Here is a 21032-nt window from a genome sequence, read left to right as displayed (position 1 = left end):
GATGAAGATGTAATGCTATTTTCTGTACAATTACAAATGAAAAACACTATAATCGATATCATTTGCAATGAAAAAAAATTTAAAATATGACAAATGCCTGCATATATTCCTAAGACTCATGCATGTCTTGTGCAAAACAATAATATGTGTACATCAGACGCCATGCTCCGCTCGCACTTTTACATTTCCATGTTGAGTGAGACAGATAATCAGGTTCAAAACCCGAATGTATTATTTTTTCTTAAAGGTGTATAAAAGTAGTAACATGTGATTGTTTATATAAAAAATAATGACATGTGGTATGATTGAAGATGAGACAACTATCAACCGTAGAATAAAGGAAGAAAATGTAAGCAGCCATTGGGAACTGTACAGCCTTCAACAATAAGCAAAATCCATAAGATTTCCATATATGAACACAACTTCAGCATGAATCGTTTTTCGACGAAACGCGCGTCTGGCGTACACAATCATAAGTCTGGTATCTTTTAGGAATCTCTGACTACATGTTTAGCGTTTAAAAAATATAAAAGGTCCCGGAATTACAAAAATTGAAACAACTCAAAAGAGAAATCTACTTTCAAGAAACAAGCATAACGAACGAGTTTGAAAATACACACTGTAAGTAGGGACCAAATGAACACTACCGTCCAGTAAAGGAAAATTAACTACAGGAAACGAAAAATTGTTTTCTTTGCCGTTTCTTTTGTAAAGAGCGTCCAATGTGAAATTGAAATATTCAAATCTAGAAAAGGACAAATACTAAATTGTGTCTATTTTAGATATTTTGATATAATAAGATACTGGTAGTTCGCTTGGATAAATGTCTGCATTTAGAGACAATGCAGACTTCTTGATATCATCAAAGTATATTGCAACCGGTAAGTGTTATTGATCTTTTTTTTTCGATCAAAAGGAATTAAGTCGGATCTTTACTGAGTTTGGGCATAAACTGAGATTCATAACAATGATTCAAAACAATACAATAACAAGTCTGATGTAAAAGGGGCGCATTTGGTGGCCATAAAATATCTACGGCATGTCGAAAAACTGTTTTGCCCAAACGTGCATATATGTCGTCAAGGAGAAAACTAATAGCTTGAATCATCTCACTACAGCTCCTGTAAGTGTACCTCGCATATTAACCTTTTTGACAGATAAAGGTTTTATATGATTTGCAACAAATAATTTGCTATCAGATTAAGTCATAATTGCCTGATAGACTAAGGCCATATCAGTTCTATTGTTTCTATCTTTAAACTTTAATTAGAGCAAGTTATCAATATGGCTGAATACCAAAATTAAATAACATAAAGCATATACAAATAAGAACTGCAGATTTTCCCGATTCTGATTGGAAGTTGGCTAACAATTTTGTAATCGAAACAATCTATGACATAATTCATTTACTATAATTCAATCTTAATATGACAAATATATAGCCAGCTGATCATTAAGCTTATTTATAAAACCATATAACACGAGCATACTTTATATTTAATCTAGAAACGCTTGTAATATTACCAGACAAAATTACACATACAAACATTCGTTTAAAGCAGAAGAGACTCAAAAGGTTAGTTAATCCCCATTGGTAGATTAATTGTTGATTGCTTAGTAACTTCAAATGGCAAATATTTAATGCATATTCGGGACGATATCACTACTTATAACGTATTTCCAAAATAAGTCGGTTAAGAATTTGTTTTCATGATTATACATTGTATATACAAAACAACTATTTTTTTTAACTTCATTAATATAATAAAACCTTTTACCGCTAGATTCAATTGGGTGAACATATACCTGTTCATAGCATACTAACATATACCTGTTCATAGCATACTAACATATACCTGTTCATAGCATACTAACATATATCTGTTCATAGCATACTAACATATATCTGTTCATAGCATACTAACATATACCTGTTCATAGCATACTAACATATACCTGTTCATAGCATACTAACATATATCTGTTCATAGCATACTAACATATATCTGTTCATAGCATACTAACATAATTATATCTGTTCATAGCATACTAACATATATCTGTTCATAGCATACTAAAATGATTTTTAAATTTACATTTGTTACCGATTTATAATTCCTGTAGAAGAATTGATCTCTTACAAACGTAATAAGCCAAAAAGTCAAATTCTTCCATAAAACAGTTTTACGCTTTTCATTAAGATGAACATATTTCACTCTCTGTGACTTTTGATTATGAATCCTTGTTATATGATAATATCACGTTTTTACTTGGTTACATCAACCTGATATATTGTCTGTTATGTCCCGTAAATATAGATACAATATAGTGAAGCCTTGGATAGTACATTAATACTTATGGTTATCTTATAGAAGAAAAAAAATAATAAAGTGACTGTAATGCATCGCTAAATAATGACTTCCTGATATAAATTGTTTTTCGAAGCTTGCTGCGAAAATAGGTCACAGAACAGAATTCGTTACAAAGATTTCCCACTAACATTCGGATCTGTTTAGCGGTCATGATTTACATTTTTGTACGGAGACTCTTATAAAACAAATACGAATATTATCGTAAATTACAGTTTTGTAAGAAGTATGTCTGAATTACTATACCTCAGTTATCAGCAGTTGAATACTAAACAATCTTAGGTCGGAACATGCACGTTTTGTGTCTAAATCAAAAACGAAAGAGTCAAAATTTAATTTATGTCATAATTTTTTTTAGCTAACAGAGATCTTCCACGCTACCATTAAGCAATAATGTCTATAATGTTGTATACACGTTCGTTGCACTTTAAAACTAATATATAGTTTATTCTCAATTGTCATGATTGCTACGGGTTGTCATTTGATTCCTAATAATTGATCCTTCATTATGTTATTCTTAAATACAACGTTTGGATTCCTGCATTTAAAGTGTTTTAGTGCTTTATGTTGCTCTTGTTGATAATACGCCTTTCGTCAAGTATTGATTCGATCAACAATTTGAAGAACCTTAAGTTTATTTTTACCTTATTAACTTTATCATATGTCATATAATACCGGAATCAGTTCTTTACATTGTATAACTAATTATATATAACCCATAATGTTTTTTCTTGAAGTGAACGCAATTTATTTATGTCATGATGGGCTTATACATCTTTACGCGTTTTACTAAATCAGTTTTAACACTTTGGGCAGGTTTCATGGTGTTTATTACTAACAATTACGTCAGCATGAAAGTTAAGAAGGTTAATCATGGAAAAGTATTGACAAATGTTTAAAAAAAAGGGCGTATCGGAATGATTGACAGAAGACCTGTATTGATTTTATTCTTTCTAAGAAAAATCTAACCATTTATTTATATTGATATAGTATTGTGTTTTCTGTTGTCAATAATCATTAAACAACACTGGATTGTATTTTTTGTATCTATTTTGAAATTTGCATTATAATGTTAATTCGAAGAAACTTGGTGCAACTTTCGTACGGGAATTTCTGATTTCTTGATTTTAGCGTTTTGTAATTTAACTCGCACATGTTTAACATAAGGATATCATATAATATTATAAACAATCGCAAAATATATTAACAGATGTACTCATCATCTTAGACAAACAAAAAATAATGTCCGACGTATCCGAGTTAAAAAGTATGTTCAGTGACTTTCCAGAAAACTTAACAAAAGAGGAGCTACAATATTTAGAACATCTTAGATATAATTTGTCGAAAAAATACGAACCAATTTCCGTTTCAACTGGAATATTGACGCTTTTAGTTCTGTTATATGGGTCTATTTCGGTGATAGCCGTCATAGGTAACGCTCTAGTGATCTTTGTTGTGTTGTACAAGAGGAATATGCAAACGGTCACTAATGTCTTTATTGCTAATTTGGCACTAGCTGATGTTGCGCTTGGTGTATTTACTATACCTTTCCAGTTCCACGCTGCAATTATGCAGCGATGGGTAGTGGCTGATTTTATGTGTAAAGTGGCACCGTTTGTCAAAAACTTATCGGTTAATGTCAGTATATTGACCTTGACCGTAATTGCCTTTGACCGATACATAGCCGTGATGTATCCCCTGAGAGCAGGTTTTCGGAAGCAAGTGGCGATAATTGTTCTTCTTGTTATATGGGTTTTAAGCACGTCATCTAGCATACCAGACTTACTTTACTATAAGGTTAACATAATCTTTGATATTGAAATCTGGGCAAAGAAACCATTTTGTGAAGTGCAGTGGCCATCGGACGCATTTCCGAAATTTTACTTTTCGTATTTCCTTCTTTTGCAGTATATGGTGCCTTTAACAATAATAAGTTTTTCGTACATTCGTGTAGCGTACAGGATTTGGGGAAGTAAGGCACCTGGATATGAAATACAAAGACGTGATCACATTAGGAGTGTTCATAAGAAAAAGGTAAGTTGCTCTTAGTTTTATTTTTCAGCGCATGTCTTCAAAATATACCTGGCATTTCTATTACTGGTTTCCTTTTTATCACAGGTTATGAATACTATTTTCTGCAGTTTTTATTTTAATTGAAATTGCAAGTTTATATTTTATTGTGCAAATTATAGTTGGAAAATAAAGATTTTTTCAAGGAGAGGTATTGCCATTTCGCAGCTTCTAACTGTTGACCGCACGTGAGGAAAATGTCTACTAATCGACTGGATATTTTATTATAGTATTTTTACATGTATGGCAACACAGTAAAGGTTAAATTTGCTGATTGGTTTTCGACTGAATAAAAGAAAACTAAATTATAACGTAATCAAATGTCTTTAAATGGTTTTTTTTAACGTCATCATATCGTTAGTGATGATTGATTGATATCGATGTTTGACGCCACTTTTATCAATATTCATAGCGGCTCATTTTAATAAGTGGAGAAACGCTGGAGCCGATTCGGCAAGAAAACTGACAATTAATAAGTCGAACGGATCAATTAGATAATATTCTTTTATTATAAAGTAGTAAGGATTTATTATTCGTGAGAAAAATTCTTTTCGCTTTCCTTTCAAGAAACTCCCATAAGATCGTTTGAACAATTCCGAAACCTTTGATTTAAGGAAACTATGACACATACGGTGGCTAAAAGCATGTTGTAAATTATGTAGCAATATTTTTACCTTTGATCTTCATTGATCTGATTTATTAAATGGTTTCTGTTCTGGTATTAAATCTTAATGAATGGAACCACAAAAACGAAGATCACTAGTTTAAGCACAACAGCTGTAACGTAAGAATAAATAAAGATAAAAGAAAAGTTTACTACATGTGCGTGGACAGAAAGGTATACATTAAGCATGGAACTAACAATATTATCGTGTAGTCTCAGATAAATCATATTCATGAAGATCAAAACCATAGAAGACTGGTACCATCATTAAGTTTGCTTTTGATAATGAGGACATAACTATAAACGTGTATATCATATTGCTCTTAATTTTATAAAAACTTATCGTCCAACATCCTGTCGATGTACTTGAGGCATTGCACAAGGTCGTGATTTTCTCAGAATGTTTATGGCGTCTTAATACTCAATCTGTTGGATGTATTCTTAATGTGACTTTCGTCTTGGAGAACTTGATTTATTCATTAGTTGTTACTGGCTTTGAACTAGCTTTCAGAAATTTAGAGTACTTATAGGTCGTTACTTTGTGTCTGTCTTCATATAAGTGTGTTTTTTTTTTTGGTGCTTCATGCCTATCTGATGCATCAGGCCATTTCCAACTGATTTTACAGTTTGAACTTATTGTGTGCTGTTTCGTCATTTTCCCAGGCTAGGGGAAGATTGAGCGCTCACAATATAAAAATAAGAAAATGTGGTATGATTGCCAATGAGACAATACCCATCAGAACCCAAATGAGGTAAAAGTTGGCAACTATAAATCATCGTACGTTATTAAGCAACGATGAAAGCACATACCGTATAGCAAGCTATAAAAGGCCACGAAATGACAAATAAACGAAAAACAAATTTAATCTTCCGCAACAAACCCATAATCGCTTAAATTAACTTCATTTTGACTCTGTTGAATATTTGTCTCATCGGCAATCATACTACATCTCCTTATTTTATGTATTTAAGGAATGACTGTAATATTTTTTCTGTCTTTAACGAAATAACGTCAAAAATGTGCACACTGAATAACCCGCATATCCTTATAATTTAATTAAAAATTCCATTTTAAAGGAGTAAGGGATTGGTCATTTGTAACCTGAAGGGGGTTGGAGGAAAATAAGGGGGCTTTGAAAATTTATGGGAATGGAAATGGGGATGTCCAATTTTTCAATACCTCAGGCGGGGGGGGGGGGGGGGGGGTATCGAAAAATGTTGGCGACCCACCCCATACAATGAAGAAATTTTTTTTTTTGGCACGAAATACATCAATTGTGTTTTCGCCTCGTTCCATTCGCCTCAATTGTTAAGATTCATATCCTCAGGTTGAACATCTTCCAGGAATATATTTTTATCTAAAGTTAATTTACGAACATCTTTAATAAAGGATATATGTGAACAATGTGCTGAAATTCAATGAAAGTCGTTTTCTCGTTTAAATTGTTTAACATTTTTCATGTGTGCCCTTTAATAACCGACTATACAGTATGAGTTGTTCTCATTGTGAAGGCCGTACGGTGGTCTAAAATTGCTTACTACCACGACATTTAAACTCTGTTGGATAGCTATCTCATTGGCAATAATACCAGACCTCCTCATTTATATATAAAATTGAGAATGGAAATGGGGAATGTGTCAAAGAGACAACAACCCGACCATAGAGCAGACAACAGCCGAAGGCCACCAATGGGTCTTCAATGCAGCGAGAAACTACCGCACCCGGAGGCGTCCTTCAGCTGGCCCCTAAACAAATATGTATACTAGTTCAGTGATAATTGACGTCATACTAAACTCCAAATTACACACAAGAAACTAAAATTAAAAATGATACAAGACTAACAAAGGCCAGAGGCTCCTGACTTGGGACAGGCGCAAAATTGCGGCGGGGTTAAACATGTTTTTTGAGATCTCAACCCTCCCCCTATACCTCTAGCCAATGTAGAAAAAACAAACGTACAACAGTACGTACAGTAAAACTCAGTTCAAGAGAAGTATATATATCCAAAGTTCCCTGAAGTTACAAACAACCTCCTCCACATAAGCTATACATCCATTACTGATGCAATATTTTATTGAACGATAATAATATAAATAAAAATTGTATGCATGTATTTTTGTTAAAGGTGGGGACTTGAAAAAATAAGAGAAATTCCAATGTATCTTCCCATCCGGCCCCACCCCCTTTTCCAATAAAGAAAATGACCAGTCCCTAAATCATGAAAAAACGTTGATGACGTCACGGTCATATGACAAATTTTTGTCTATGAGTCGATAGACAAAAACCTTTCAGCCAATCAGAAGATGTGTAACATCCATAATTAAATTATTAATACATGGCTTTATTTTGTTTTCTCTTTTCGACTTGTATATTTGTTTTCGTCACTGTAATTAACTTAGTTTGTTTCTAACATGGTAGCGAAATATGTCAAAGATCGACGTTTTACGGTTTTACAACACGATGACGTTTCCTCAATTTCGAATTTTTTTGCGGAAATTTTCCCGCTGGAACACCACTTTGAATAATCTTTACTGTAAAAACGAATATTTGTGACCATATCATAATCTTACACCATAAAAAACTCATCAAAGATAATAACTTAAATTAATGCATTAACAACACATTATTTTAAAAGAAAAATCTATGCAGTGGTATTAGAAGGTTTAATTATTTTAAGACATATTTTAGAATATAAACATACCGGACGGCCTTCAACAATGAGAAAAACCCATAACGTATAGTTGGCTATAAAAGGCCCCGACATGAAAAATATGAAACAATTTAATTGAGAAAACTAACTGCCTAATTCATAACAAAACAATTAACAAAAAAACAAAATATGACAGACATGAACCAACGACAACCACTAAACTACAGGCTCCTGACTTGGGAAAGACACATAAAGAATGTGGCGGGGTTAAACATGTTTTTGAGCGCTCAAACCTCCCCTAACCTGGGACAGTGTTGTAATAGTACAACATTAGAACAAACTATAAAAATCGGTTGGCTTAACTCATTAGATCGATACAAAGCAGAAAAACATCAAACATAAACACAGACCGGACGTGGCAGAGTATAATAACACTAAGTGCAGATCTAAGAGTTACTTTTTTTCCTATATTATGTGATTTTTATCCAAAAGTACATTTATTTAGAAAGAGTTAATTCAGTAATATTTGAGAAAATGAAATAGATTATAGCAATATTGTCTTTGATTTTCTTGTTTAGTTTAACGAAACAACGTTGTCTGTCAACGTTAACCAAAGTCTTTCACATATCCCCATTGACCTTAAATTCTTAACTAATCATTTTGATATCCCATGTAGTCCTTTTACCCATCACGTATTCGAGTACTTATATATATATACATAAGTAGATGTGGTATGAGTGCCAATGAGACAGCTCTCCATCCAAGTCACAATTTGTAAAAGTAAACCATTATAGGTCAAAGTACGGCCTTTCAACAGTACATTTCACTGTTTTTGGATTTCTGGATTCATATCCAGGTAAGTACTTCGAAAGCAATTTAAAGTGTTATTTACATTTACACCAGGCATGTATACGGGTTTATCTTCGCGTCGGATTTGATCGCGGTTTGGGACTCAGATGGAGCTGGGATCAGTATATCTATATATATATATCAATATATATGTTCCTGGATGGAGCGGTTAAACCTTCACAGTTTACATTTTTCGCGTTTCATGGCCTTGTACAACACCTTAAAATGAACAAGAATACATGCATATTCACATTTGGTAAATTTCGCGGTTAAATGTTACCTCGAAAATATAAAAAATTAGAAACACGCGAACATTTCCCAGCATAGATAGTTTGCATATTAAATGATGCCTAACAATATTCTAGAATATAATAAACAAAAACAATGTAAAATTAGTTCGATTTGGAATTAATTTATTACGATGGATACATTTATCATCGATTTCTTATATATAGGGCATGCGATAACATTTATCTATAAAAATCAAACACGGTTAGCAAATGATTTCATAAAAAAATGTATTTTATGTTGTGATTACATAAATGACACAGATAAGAAATAAGCCCTTAAATCATAGTGTGGAAAAGAAATAATTTAAGAAACTTTCACATCATTCTATGACATTTTTGCTATGGCAGAACAAATCAACAAACAGATAAGAAATTGGACCTTAAACTTTAGCGTGAAAACACACTTAATACTATTAGTTATCTTTTCCCATGAGTAATGAATTGAATTACTGGATGAATACTATAATGAAGTAGCAAATATATTTGATGTTAGATCTATAGGGAAAGAATTAATTTAACATGAGTTCAAAAAATAAATGTTATAAAACAATTATAAAATCATTATATATTTGAATATTATACAATTATTGACTTTTGATGAGGTTAATACAATAATTTATCAACCCCAGAGATATGATATTCACCGAGGACAAATCATTGTATCAACTGAAATCAAAAGTCAACAATTGTTTTATAATATGAATATTTATCCCTCTCTATTTTTCTAGTATTAGCTCAAGATACTTTTGAAACTGCTCCCTGTTATTATACTAAATATATCATCTGCTTTAGCAGTTGCTAATTTTCATAAGTTGAAATATTCAATAAAGTTTACTAAAGAAAATACACCGAAAACAAGAAGAAAATGAAAAATACGGGAATTTACATGAAATCATAAACCTACGTCATTGACGTTACCTTGGAATATCTATATTAAGATACACGGACTATGTCCTGAGTCTTATATTAACCTCTCGTGATTTTTGCCGCGGTGAATATAATGTTTTATCAACGAGGATTTATTATGCTTTTAGCCAATGAGAAAACAGAAAAATTATAGTCATAATAGTTATAATAAATATTATTAGCAAATTTTGAGGCATAAGACACACATTTTGTTACTTTATGTTTTGTGATGAGTGAAACAGACTATGTTTACGACAGTTCAGTGTGCAATTTCCGCTTTAAATCTGTTCATTGTTTCCTTGCTGTCGACCATAACGCAAAAGCACATAGACGCACATTAGAACACGAATGAATAGGTTGTCTTATTTGTTGGAACGTGATTCTTTCTAAAAATGTTGGTCCCGACAGTTTTAATTTAGAATGAATTATGGCCCTAAACAATTATTGTAAAGATCGTTCTTTTTGTCGTCGTCAGCCCCTTATCTCTATTATAAAATTGGCAACCAAACGTCATCATCATCAGCATCATCATCATCATCATCATCATCATCATCATCATCATCATCATCATCATCATCATCATCATCATCATCATCATCAGTTTAGTGATATTTATTTTGTTTATATTATATATAGCCTGGGATCCTGCCCGACGGCTGCCTATCGACGAAGTACTAGATTGGGTCAGGATGTGAGTAGTGACCTAATACGATATATATGGGGTCAGTAAATTCCATATATATCGTATTAGGTCACTAGCACACTGTGTAGCGAATTTATCTTACCGACATGTGGTATCAGTAAATTCCATATATATCGTATTAGGTCACTAGCACACTGTGTAGCGAATTTATCTTACCGACATGTGGTATTTAGACTAGTGGCCTATCGAAGTGATCAAGTCTTAAATACCGTAAGTATTAAGAACCTACTTCCTTTGGTCTATACAAAGACAAATGCCAACAATAACGACTTGTTAGCTTTAAATGTGTTTTATGAATTTATTTCAATCGTTCATCATCAATTTCTTCGTCTGTTGAAATCTTTCAGATTTTTCCTCAAAATCGTGTTGTTTTTATAAAGGGACGTAACACCACTACTAACCGTGTATTGAAATAAGCCCCGCCTACTAACCTCATGTGAAATATACACGGTCTCCACGCGGTTGCTTTTAACAAATCATATTCTTAGAAATGTATAGGAGGTAAGATAATGTTATAGATATTGTATTGTGGAAAACGCCTCGGAAGTACAATGTATGTGTTACTTGTGTCGTATCTTTTTTACTTTTAGCGAGAAAAAAATATATATTTAAACTCATAAAAGTAAAACTATGCAGCTTTATTATGATACCTGAATGTATGCTAGAGTTAATAGTTTAAATTGATTGCAAATTACGACCTTAATCGGTTGGAAAAATAGGTTTATTTTTGCCCCTATGGAATTTTTGAAAAATGATTGCTTTGTTCGTGTTTATATTTCTGATAAAACACATTAAATGTCAAATTTCTGAAAAATGCAAGTTTTGCCCATGTTTTAAATTAAATTCATTTTTATAGTAGCTTTTTATGTAAAACTTTTCACAGTCCTTTCATTTAATAGTATCTGCATTTAAATACAAAAAGAGAGAGATTAGTATAAAATCTCAGACAAAGGTGATGACACTGGCCGAAAAGCCTGATAAATTACAAACAGGTAGCTACATGTACCAGTCGTCATTACACAATTATTCAGGTAATACACAGGATACGTATGCCAAACCAAATTATCAACACTTGTCATAATCATCCCGTGTACAAAGCTATTTCCAGATTTTCAAAGTTATGAACGACATATTTTGCCGAAGGGAAATAAATTCTATCACAACACTAAATACATTATCTAAACGATAATAATAAAAACAAATAATTAAAAACTAATATTTCCAGCTTCTTAATGTTTAAACCTACGTATTTCTATAAATATATCAATAGTAAAATACTTTTGATTTTTTTTTGATTTTCTGTGTGTAAAACTTGTTATTTGATTTATAAATTTAAGCCCGAGTTCACTGAAAATTTATGATTTTGGACATTTTGAGCTTTCTTTATATTTAAGTTGACAATTTTTTTTTATCGATATTTGACCTATTGTAAACTGCACATCATTAAATGTAAGAACTTATCGTCCCTTTACCAGCCGATCTGTATCGAAAGAATTATCGACCCGTGTTGTGACTGATATAGCTGCGTATGAATAATCAACATATAAACAAATAAAATGAAAGTGTTCCGGAAGGGAACAGTTCCTGTTCCACTTTTGGTTCCCGTTCTTCTGCTCATATAATTCAACGAGAGAGCAACGCATAATATGAAAAATACGAAAGATTCTAAATGTCAATATACTTACGTTTACTTACATGGATTGATTGATTATTTGGTGTTTAGCGCCACTTTCCGCACTGTTGGGTATTTCGTGGCGGTCAGTTTTTATTTGTTGGGCAAGTCGTAGTGCTTGGAGACCACGGGGGGGGGGGGGGGGGGGGGGGGGGGGTTGTTACTTCCTATAATTGGGTATACGGGGAGGTGCCAAAAATATGGGTCATAATTTTGCGAGATTTTATATGAAAATTACCCTCCTTTTTAATGACATCCTATATTAAATGCATTTACGTTTGATAACTGTATATTGATTTGGGGTATGATCATATCATATATAAATATGCTATTGAGAATCTTACATTATTAATGGTCAATTATTATATTAAATTAAATCAATTCATTTGAAAGTTCACCAAACGATTTCAATTTATGAATTAAAACTTAAGGGTAGCTGTATATTTATGAATTATGAGTGATGATATAGATTTAGTGCTTATATAAGCATGGCTCATATCTTAAATATTCTATATAAGTATAGGTCATTCTTTCTTAAATATTTATATAGCTATAGGTACTGAATTTCAATGAATGTTATATTAAAATGGGTACGGTTTTTGAGGCAAAAATGGCACATCCCTTCTGTACTATTATTTGTCTGTTTGTCTTTTTATTTTTTGGCCATGGCGTTGTCAGTTTGTTTTCGATCTATGAGTTTGACTGTCCCTCTGGTATCTTTCGTCCCTCTTTTTCGAGCGGACCTTCCACGTGCGGATTTCGAACTTATGACATCAGTTTTGCCAGGCTAGTGATACAGTAGTTGAACCACTTGGCCACCGAGGCCCCTACGTTACATGGGGGTATCCGCGTATTTTCGTATCAACCATGTGGTCTGGTAAACTTTCAATTTAAAAAAAGACCTACTCTATTTATCAAGTAATAGAATAGTCCGCTTACATGTCAAAAACTACATACATAGCTAGAGAAAGCCTCAAGTTTTGAGATTCTAAGTTATTGGTTTTAAGTTTTCGAATTGAATAAAGCGGTAAAAGCTGGCGTTAAATATTACTAATCGGTTTCAAGCTTTTCCTAAACAGGCTATACAATACAGTTATTCCAAGAAGACATATATATATACTTCAAACTAAACTATTAAATTTCAGGTCGTTATGCAATACTGTCTATATGAATAGGTGCTTCATACTTTTTAAGACCAATCTAGAATTTCTAAATGATCCGACCTGTTCATGTTTTTATTTGTTGCTTCTTCAGCCACCATATTAACTAAATCAGTGTGACTCGGTCACTTGCAACTTAAATACACAGTGTAGTTTATATTTCATTATATAGTTTGGATAATCACTAGAATAGTTTTAACAAGTACTATCTTTTAAAAAAGATATCTTACGCATTCAGATGTGAGCACAGAGTTTAATCTTTATCAGGTTTTTTTTTAATAGTTAAAAACAAATTGCGCACAATTTGACGACAAAAGGCTGACGAATCTAAAAGTTGAAGATATGCGCTTTTCTCTAAAGAATTAAAAAATATACTTCATGGTACCTAACTTAATGTATATATAGGTATTTTTCAGAGATAAAGAAGTACCTATAGCTGTGAAATAGACATAAACATAAGACATCAGTAGTTTACAATCTGTAATAAATAACAAGCTTGAAACAATTTAGATCCACGAAGAAATGTCAATTATAACTATATGTCAAGAACAACTTTAACAATTAGAGATACAACCTATTTCAGTGTGTATATCGGGGACGGACGGACGACAAGGGAAGATGATCTATATTATACACCTTTTGACAAGTAATTAAATTTGCGATATATGTATTTTGACAATCTTTATTTCAAGTATAATATTTTGTACTCTTTGTGATTATTATTACGCCTTGGAAGCTTTAGTCGATAAGATATATTTATAGCACTCGAGCTATTAATAGCCTAAGATTGACCTGGTAGATCTAATGAACCTGTAAATGATATTTACCTACTTATGTATTAAAGGCTATGCCTACAAAATCCAAACAATTTGACAGTGGCAATAATGACACCTTCTTTACCTGAATTAATGTTTTTATTTATCTGGATAATTTCATTTTTAAGTTTGATTTCATTTCCGTAATATTCTCCTTTTATTGTTGCATATATCTTTTTTTGTTGGTTTATGTTCAATTCCGTTATTTCGTCCAATTAGAATAAAGATTTGTGACATCATGCATACCGTTACCATAGTGAAGCGTCCTTTTTAAATGGGTCACAAACCAAAATTATACTGACTGCGTTAGAAAAAAATCAAAATGTCCTTCCCGTGATCCGATTCTTAGTTATATCAACTACTTGAATTCAATTTTCCGTGTCACCGACCTGATTGGCTGCGACAACAAACTTTTCATGTCTTCAAAGTACGAAATTAGTAAAGTTATTATTTTCTATTAGACGTTTGTTTCGCATTTTACTTAATAACATCTTGAAATGTGGCAATGATAGGTTTATGAATTTCGAACAGCGGTATACTACTGTTGCCTTTATTTATGATTTTAAAAATGTTAACAGGCATGTTATTGCTCTTATCATCCCTTTTCGTTTAAAGAAACACGATTCCCGACTGATTACACAAATTGTAAATTGAAGCCGTACGGAAAATCATTATTTTGACATCAGACGCATGTCAAAGATACGAGGGAGCTCGTAAAGTTATTGTGTGTAAACAAAATAAGTTAATGAACAATTTGTTATCAATGGCATGTTTATAATGACATAATAAACATGATAAATATAAGAAAATAGCCCTTAAATTATTGTTTGAAACAAAAGTACTTCGATTTCCCAGGAGTAATGAATGAATAATTAGGTGATGAATACTATTTAAATCGAAAACAAAACAATTTGTGTTAGAAACAATTAAGAATAGATGTAATAACAGTAAACAGAAGCATATGATATTTTAAGTAGTCCTTAGCCGATTGACTTATTCCCAGAACGATATGTTATTTCATCTAATGATCAATGTGTTTTTCGGTTAATCACAGTTCTTTATTCGTCAATCTTATTATGACGTAAAATATTTATGCTTTTTTTTCTTACTGACACTTCACGAAAAAAGCGATATGCCTAATGATGTCATATAGGAAGAACACGATCTTTTTGAAAATCATTGAAATAAAAAAAAAACCTATGTTTGCATAAAAATCATTAAAGAAACAGATTCAATAACTGCATTTCGTGCATATCGATATTTCTTACTCACGACACTTTATTTATCAAGTTATTATTGAAAGGTAATAACATTTACGATAATATGTGAAACAACACACACGTGAAAGATAATGACATTTACGATAATATGCGAAACAACAAACACGTGAAAGAAAATGACATTAACGATGATATGTGAAACAACAAACACGTGAAAGACAATGACATTTACGATGATATGTGAAACAACAAACACGTGAAAGATAATGACATTTACTATAATATGTGAAACAACAAACACGTGAAAGAAAATGACATTAACGATGATATGTGAAACAACAAACACGTGAAAGACAATGACATTTACGATGATATGTGAAACAACAAACACGTGAAAGATAATGACATTTATGATGATATGTGAAACAAGAAACACGTGAAAGATAATGACATTTACGATAATATGTGAAACAACAAACACGTGAAAGATAATGACATTTACGTTGATAATTTTATGTGAAACAAGAAACACGTGAAAGATAATGACATTTACGATAATATGTGAAACAACAAACACGAAGATGACTTCTTCACGTTGAAGCTTATCTTTTACTTCCAAATTAATTATAACGAAACTGCGATACTTTAACACTTATTTGATAACCAAAGAACGAACAGGATAAGACTGTTAAGAAACACGTATCTTTATGCTGGATATGCATGTAATATTTTCCACTGGACCTAAAGTCATATTGGTATTATTGATTGTACATTGTTCTAATAATTAAACTTTTTTTATTTGTATCACTTAATAGGTTAATTCATTTATGGTAGTGAGCATTTTCTCTTTTTTTTCCCCTGGAAATGTCCTGTCCTATACTAAGATTTTTGTAAAATTGTTTTCCTTTTCGTTTGTATCTATATTGAATAACTTTTTGCGTTATTTGATACATATTCTTGTATAGAAACTTGTAGAACGCAGAAAACGACGTAATTACAATCAACAGGGAAATGTATAGACTGAGCAACACAAATCGCACCCAAAAAAAAAAAAGAAAGAAAAAACCGGGGATGATCCTACGTGCTCCAGAAGGGGTTGGTAGATTATGCCGCACATAGTGCACTTGTCGTGTTGGTCATTTTGTACCAATGCAATGATAATTACATCCATAAGCCGTCACAGTTACTGTGCAGGTTTACTATCCGGGATGAGGACGACGAGGAAAAACATCACTTAACTATGATAGCTTAAGTTTATATACTAGTAGTGTACTGAAATTTACACTGCGCATTCAGATTTGCCACTATGTGACACAAGCAAGGTTGCAAATCCAGAAGATAATATTCTTGGCCTAAAATAAGACGAAGTATTATATGCGTGGTATCGTTGCCCATCTTATTACCTGGAAATATATGCTTACCGGTTTGCAAATGATTTCCTCATATTAAATATATATATATAAACATTGTTTCAACCCAATGAAAATCTTTGAGTACTATATAGTATATAGTTGCTTTTTTTTACTCATCCTTTAGAAGATTTTCTGCAGAGTAAATTGTATATAAAAAGATCGTCTGAGGTGTACTTACGACGTTATTGAACGCTTTATTCAATGATTTAGAAAACAGGAAACATTCAAATGATAGATTTCATTTTCTAAGATATAAACACGTCTTGAAATATTGGTTCCTGTTGTGAATTCCACTAAACGAAAATAGAGGGGCGTATATTTGTCATTCATTGTCTACTTGTTGCACAGCATGTGTCATTGAAAGTAGGTTGACTAGGCTGATTAACAATTCAGACTGATGAACAGTAAAATGAAACCTTATTGATATAGTTTGTTTGTCTCTATGGGACACCAAAGTAAACTTCTTGAACTTGAACTAATTCAAGAGCGTATTAAGAAATCAAAGAAGTGTTTTGTGTGAAATTACGCAAACAAGCATTTTGGCGCCTTGTTTTAAGTTACACATACATAATTCAATCCGTTATTTTGAGTGTAGTGATTTTGAATCATAAATTGATACATCACATTAGTTATTTAAGAAATATAAATCTTGCAATCCAAGGCCATGAGAAAATTTCCAACAAATCTAAAGCTTTTATGATTTTTTTTTAGGTTCTAGTATCACAAATACGGTAATTGAAAAAAAAAAGATTTAACGAAGAAAAGTGGGCCGTGTTCTATTTTACCCCCGTAAGATAAAGATAAAAATTTCCAATAAATCGATGGCTTGCGTGAATTACTTCTTTAAGTTCCTCTGATATGTTTAATTATTTCAAATTCTTAAGCCAAACATTTTTTTCGTTTACGAGAAAAATCAGAATTTTTATTGAGATTACGCAAATTATTTGCCTTATTTGAATGTGATCTGTATCTTGATGCGTTATTATAAAGGGAAAACGCACAGTTATACCCTTCAACCGGACTAAAATTAAAAATGAAATGCGTCAGGATAATAACAAGGGTCATCGTATTAGTTTTCTTGATATATTGCAAAAAGCATAGATTTACAATACTTTCTTATATCAATATACTAAATTTGCAGAGTTATCTTCCTTTCCAAAACCTGATCTTTCATAGTGTTAAACGCTTTTAGGCAGAACATTCATTTTCACCGTTTATTAGACTGAAATACACGAACACATCTTTACTTTAACAAATACTAAGAAGTTTTGTTAATTTATCGCTACAATAGAGGGACATTTTGTGAGATAAATCTAATAATTTGCCAAACTTTTCATAACGTATTTAACACAAACAAAATCATAATACATTTGTGTGTAGGAATCAAAAAAAAAAATAGTATAAACTCTTGTTGATTCACAGTATAATGAAAATCGTACTAAGACCTACAGATGTCTGTTTTTCGTGTCACATGTACATTACGACTTTTATCGCTCTATTTGCCAGTTCTTAATTTTTTACATTTATTTATTCCGTTTACTCTTAGGCTATCAAATGACAAAATAAACCCATTTTCTATAGGAAAACAGTCTCGTTCTTTAAAAGGGGGTTATACTTTTTTAATCTGATTCTCAATTCTTGAAGAAAAAAATGTATCGCCCGAGAAAAGAGATAACACAACTAATCTGAATACTGAACGCTAAAAGCTGTTAAAACGATTTGCTTGTCCACGGTAAAATGTCGTGAAATAACAAAACAAACATAGTACCCCTCTTTTATAAGTTAAAACGTTAAAGTGGTACATACATGTACCACTACAGGGAGATAACTCTGTAAAAACCAGCAGAACGTTTTAATCATGTTATATTTTTAAGGAAATATTAAGCTTCTCAATGATCTAAATTAGAGTTTGTCAAATTGCTATATATCCAATGAAATTTTTCCGATAAAGTGTGTGATTCAAGTAATTTTTGAAATTTTTATATTACTGTTAAAGGATCAAAGTAAATATTTTGTCAAAATTTTATGAAAATTAAACGAGCCTAATTTAGTCAAGGTGTTTGGTACCACCTTAATATAATAAATTACTTACGATATGACTTGTATTTTTCATATATCGTATTTTCTTTTCTTGATGCAATTGCGCGTCTAACATTTTTTATTGTAACTGCACAGATATTTTTAACGTTTATATCTAGATTGTTTAGTGATTTTTTTTTCACATTATAAATGATCCTATACCTAAACGCTTAAGAAAAGAATCTCCCACTTCAGTGTGAATGGTAATTGGAAATTCAAATCCTTCAATTCTTTGCAGAATTTGTTTTTTTATTTGACGGTATATAAGTCAGATAGTACATATTTTAAGGTTGTTCTTGTCGTATTACACCTTGGGGTGTCAGGATTGCCCAAAGAAATCTCAATCCTGACACCACTCGTTGCGTTATACGACTACAAAATGCATGATCTCAACAAATTTCTCCAGTTAAATGGTAGGAATTCTATATCATGAATTGCATTTTATTAATTCACAAAAAAAATCAAAACCAATAATTTGCATTTTGAAATGATGAAAATACGGTGTAGTATACACACCCAAGTTATATATTTATTTGATGCAAATAATTTTCATTATTTGTAATCTATTTAAAAGTATTTGGAATCATTACAAACATTTTGGGAGATTGCATTTGTGTTTTATAATGACAGAAGGCCCTATAGTAGTTTTAAATATATATAAAACATTTTATTTGTTTGCCGTATTAAAGTGCTTGTAAACATAAATCGCGTATGTAGTTTTTTTGAGTTTTATGTTGGACTTATGTTTATATTATATCATCATTTGTATATGTCGAAAGGTTTTAATAATATGCGTCCAGATAAACAGTATAATTGATCGTTTTAAAATAATTGCAAAGCTAAACGCAGAAAAACAAAATGTAAACATGATAATAGAGATTTATTTTCCAGAATCATTCATCATCTGAAAAACTTTTATGAAGTTAAATGACCATTTTGTATGATAACAACTTTTAACTCTGGATTACTAACAAAAGGGCCATAAAGTGTAGACGATTCATTGAATGTGCTATAAAAGAAATTGGTGCGTATAGTTACAATCGAATCAATAGAAATCACAGATAACGATTTTGCTGCACTTTAAAGTTAACTAGAATAATCATGCAAACGTAAACGTCAAATAATAACTTCGAAAAACATCAACAACAGTCTAAAAGGATAAAGACAAATGAGCAAATAACCGCCATTAATGTACTTATATGTCTCCCAGAAACACAAATTTGTTTTGGGGTTTATTGCAGATTACCTATTTGAAAGGCATTATGTAATAATTATTGAAAACATGCAATGATAAAGACAGAAGAAAAAAGTTTACTGAAGTCTATTGAGCGTATCTTTGTATTCATATGAATATTTACATTTTCGAACGTCATCTCGACGGTTAATTAAATGGCATCTTATCTAAAGTACATACGGAATGCTGATACATTATAACTAGTCAATGCATTGTTAATTGCTTCTTTTGGACTCTTTGTAATTTAAATAAACGTTTTAGTATGCTATAAATCAAATATGAGAATTTGAATAAAATCGGTGAACACAGATTTGACAGTGAATGCCCTTTTGGAAACATAATATAGGTATATACTTCTAAAACCACCATCTGCACAGGAAGTAAACAAAAAACTAATGATAACAGATAATAGAATAAAGGATACGGGGTATCCATTCATGACACAAAATCAGTACACACAGAAAGCAAAGCATCAGCGCTTTTTCAGCTGTTCTTCATTTCAAAATCATAGCGAGGCCTTCAATAAAGGAAACAGTAGTATACCGCTGTTCGAAATTCATAAATCGACTGAGAAAAAAACAAATCCGGGTTACAAACTAAAACTGAGGGAAACACATCAAATATAAGAGGAGAACTACGAAACAACAGAAACACAACATTAAAATGTAACACACACAGAAACGAACTATAATCTACTATATTTTAATCAGTTTAATTGAGGTCTGGATCTGGCATGTTAGTAACTGCTAGTAGTCTGTTGTTATTTATGTATTATTGTCATTTTGTTTATTTTCTTTTGTTTCCTATTCTGACATCGGATTCGGACTTCTCTTATACTGAGTTTTACTGTACGTACTGTTGGGCGTTTGTTTTTTCTACATTGGCTAGAGGTATAGAGGGAGGGTTGAGATCTTAAAAAACATGTTTAACCCCGCCGC

At 31.8% G+C, this 21032-nt stretch overlaps 1 protein-coding gene across 1 annotated transcript in view; it reads left to right on the top strand.

The window, feature by feature from the left end:
- The first annotated feature begins 3611 nt into the window (after positions 1-3611).
- The window catches only part of LOC127708237 (QRFP-like peptide receptor), a 79048-nt gene continuing 61627 nt past the window's right edge, over positions 3612-21032 (top strand). The window contains exon 1 of the mRNA XM_052213081.1: positions 3612-4403. Within this exon, the coding sequence (XP_052069041.1) occupies positions 3612-4403 (792 nt within the window). The remainder of the gene's footprint in view (positions 4404-21032) is intronic.

The sequence above is a fragment of the Mytilus californianus genome, unplaced genomic scaffold, assembly GCF_021869535.1.
Source record: "Mytilus californianus isolate M0D057914Y unplaced genomic scaffold, xbMytCali1.0.p SCAF_7, whole genome shotgun sequence".
NCBI classification, from domain to species: domain Eukaryota; kingdom Metazoa; phylum Mollusca; class Bivalvia; order Mytilida; family Mytilidae; genus Mytilus; species Mytilus californianus.
This window is presented reverse-complemented; position numbering and strand designations above follow the sequence as displayed.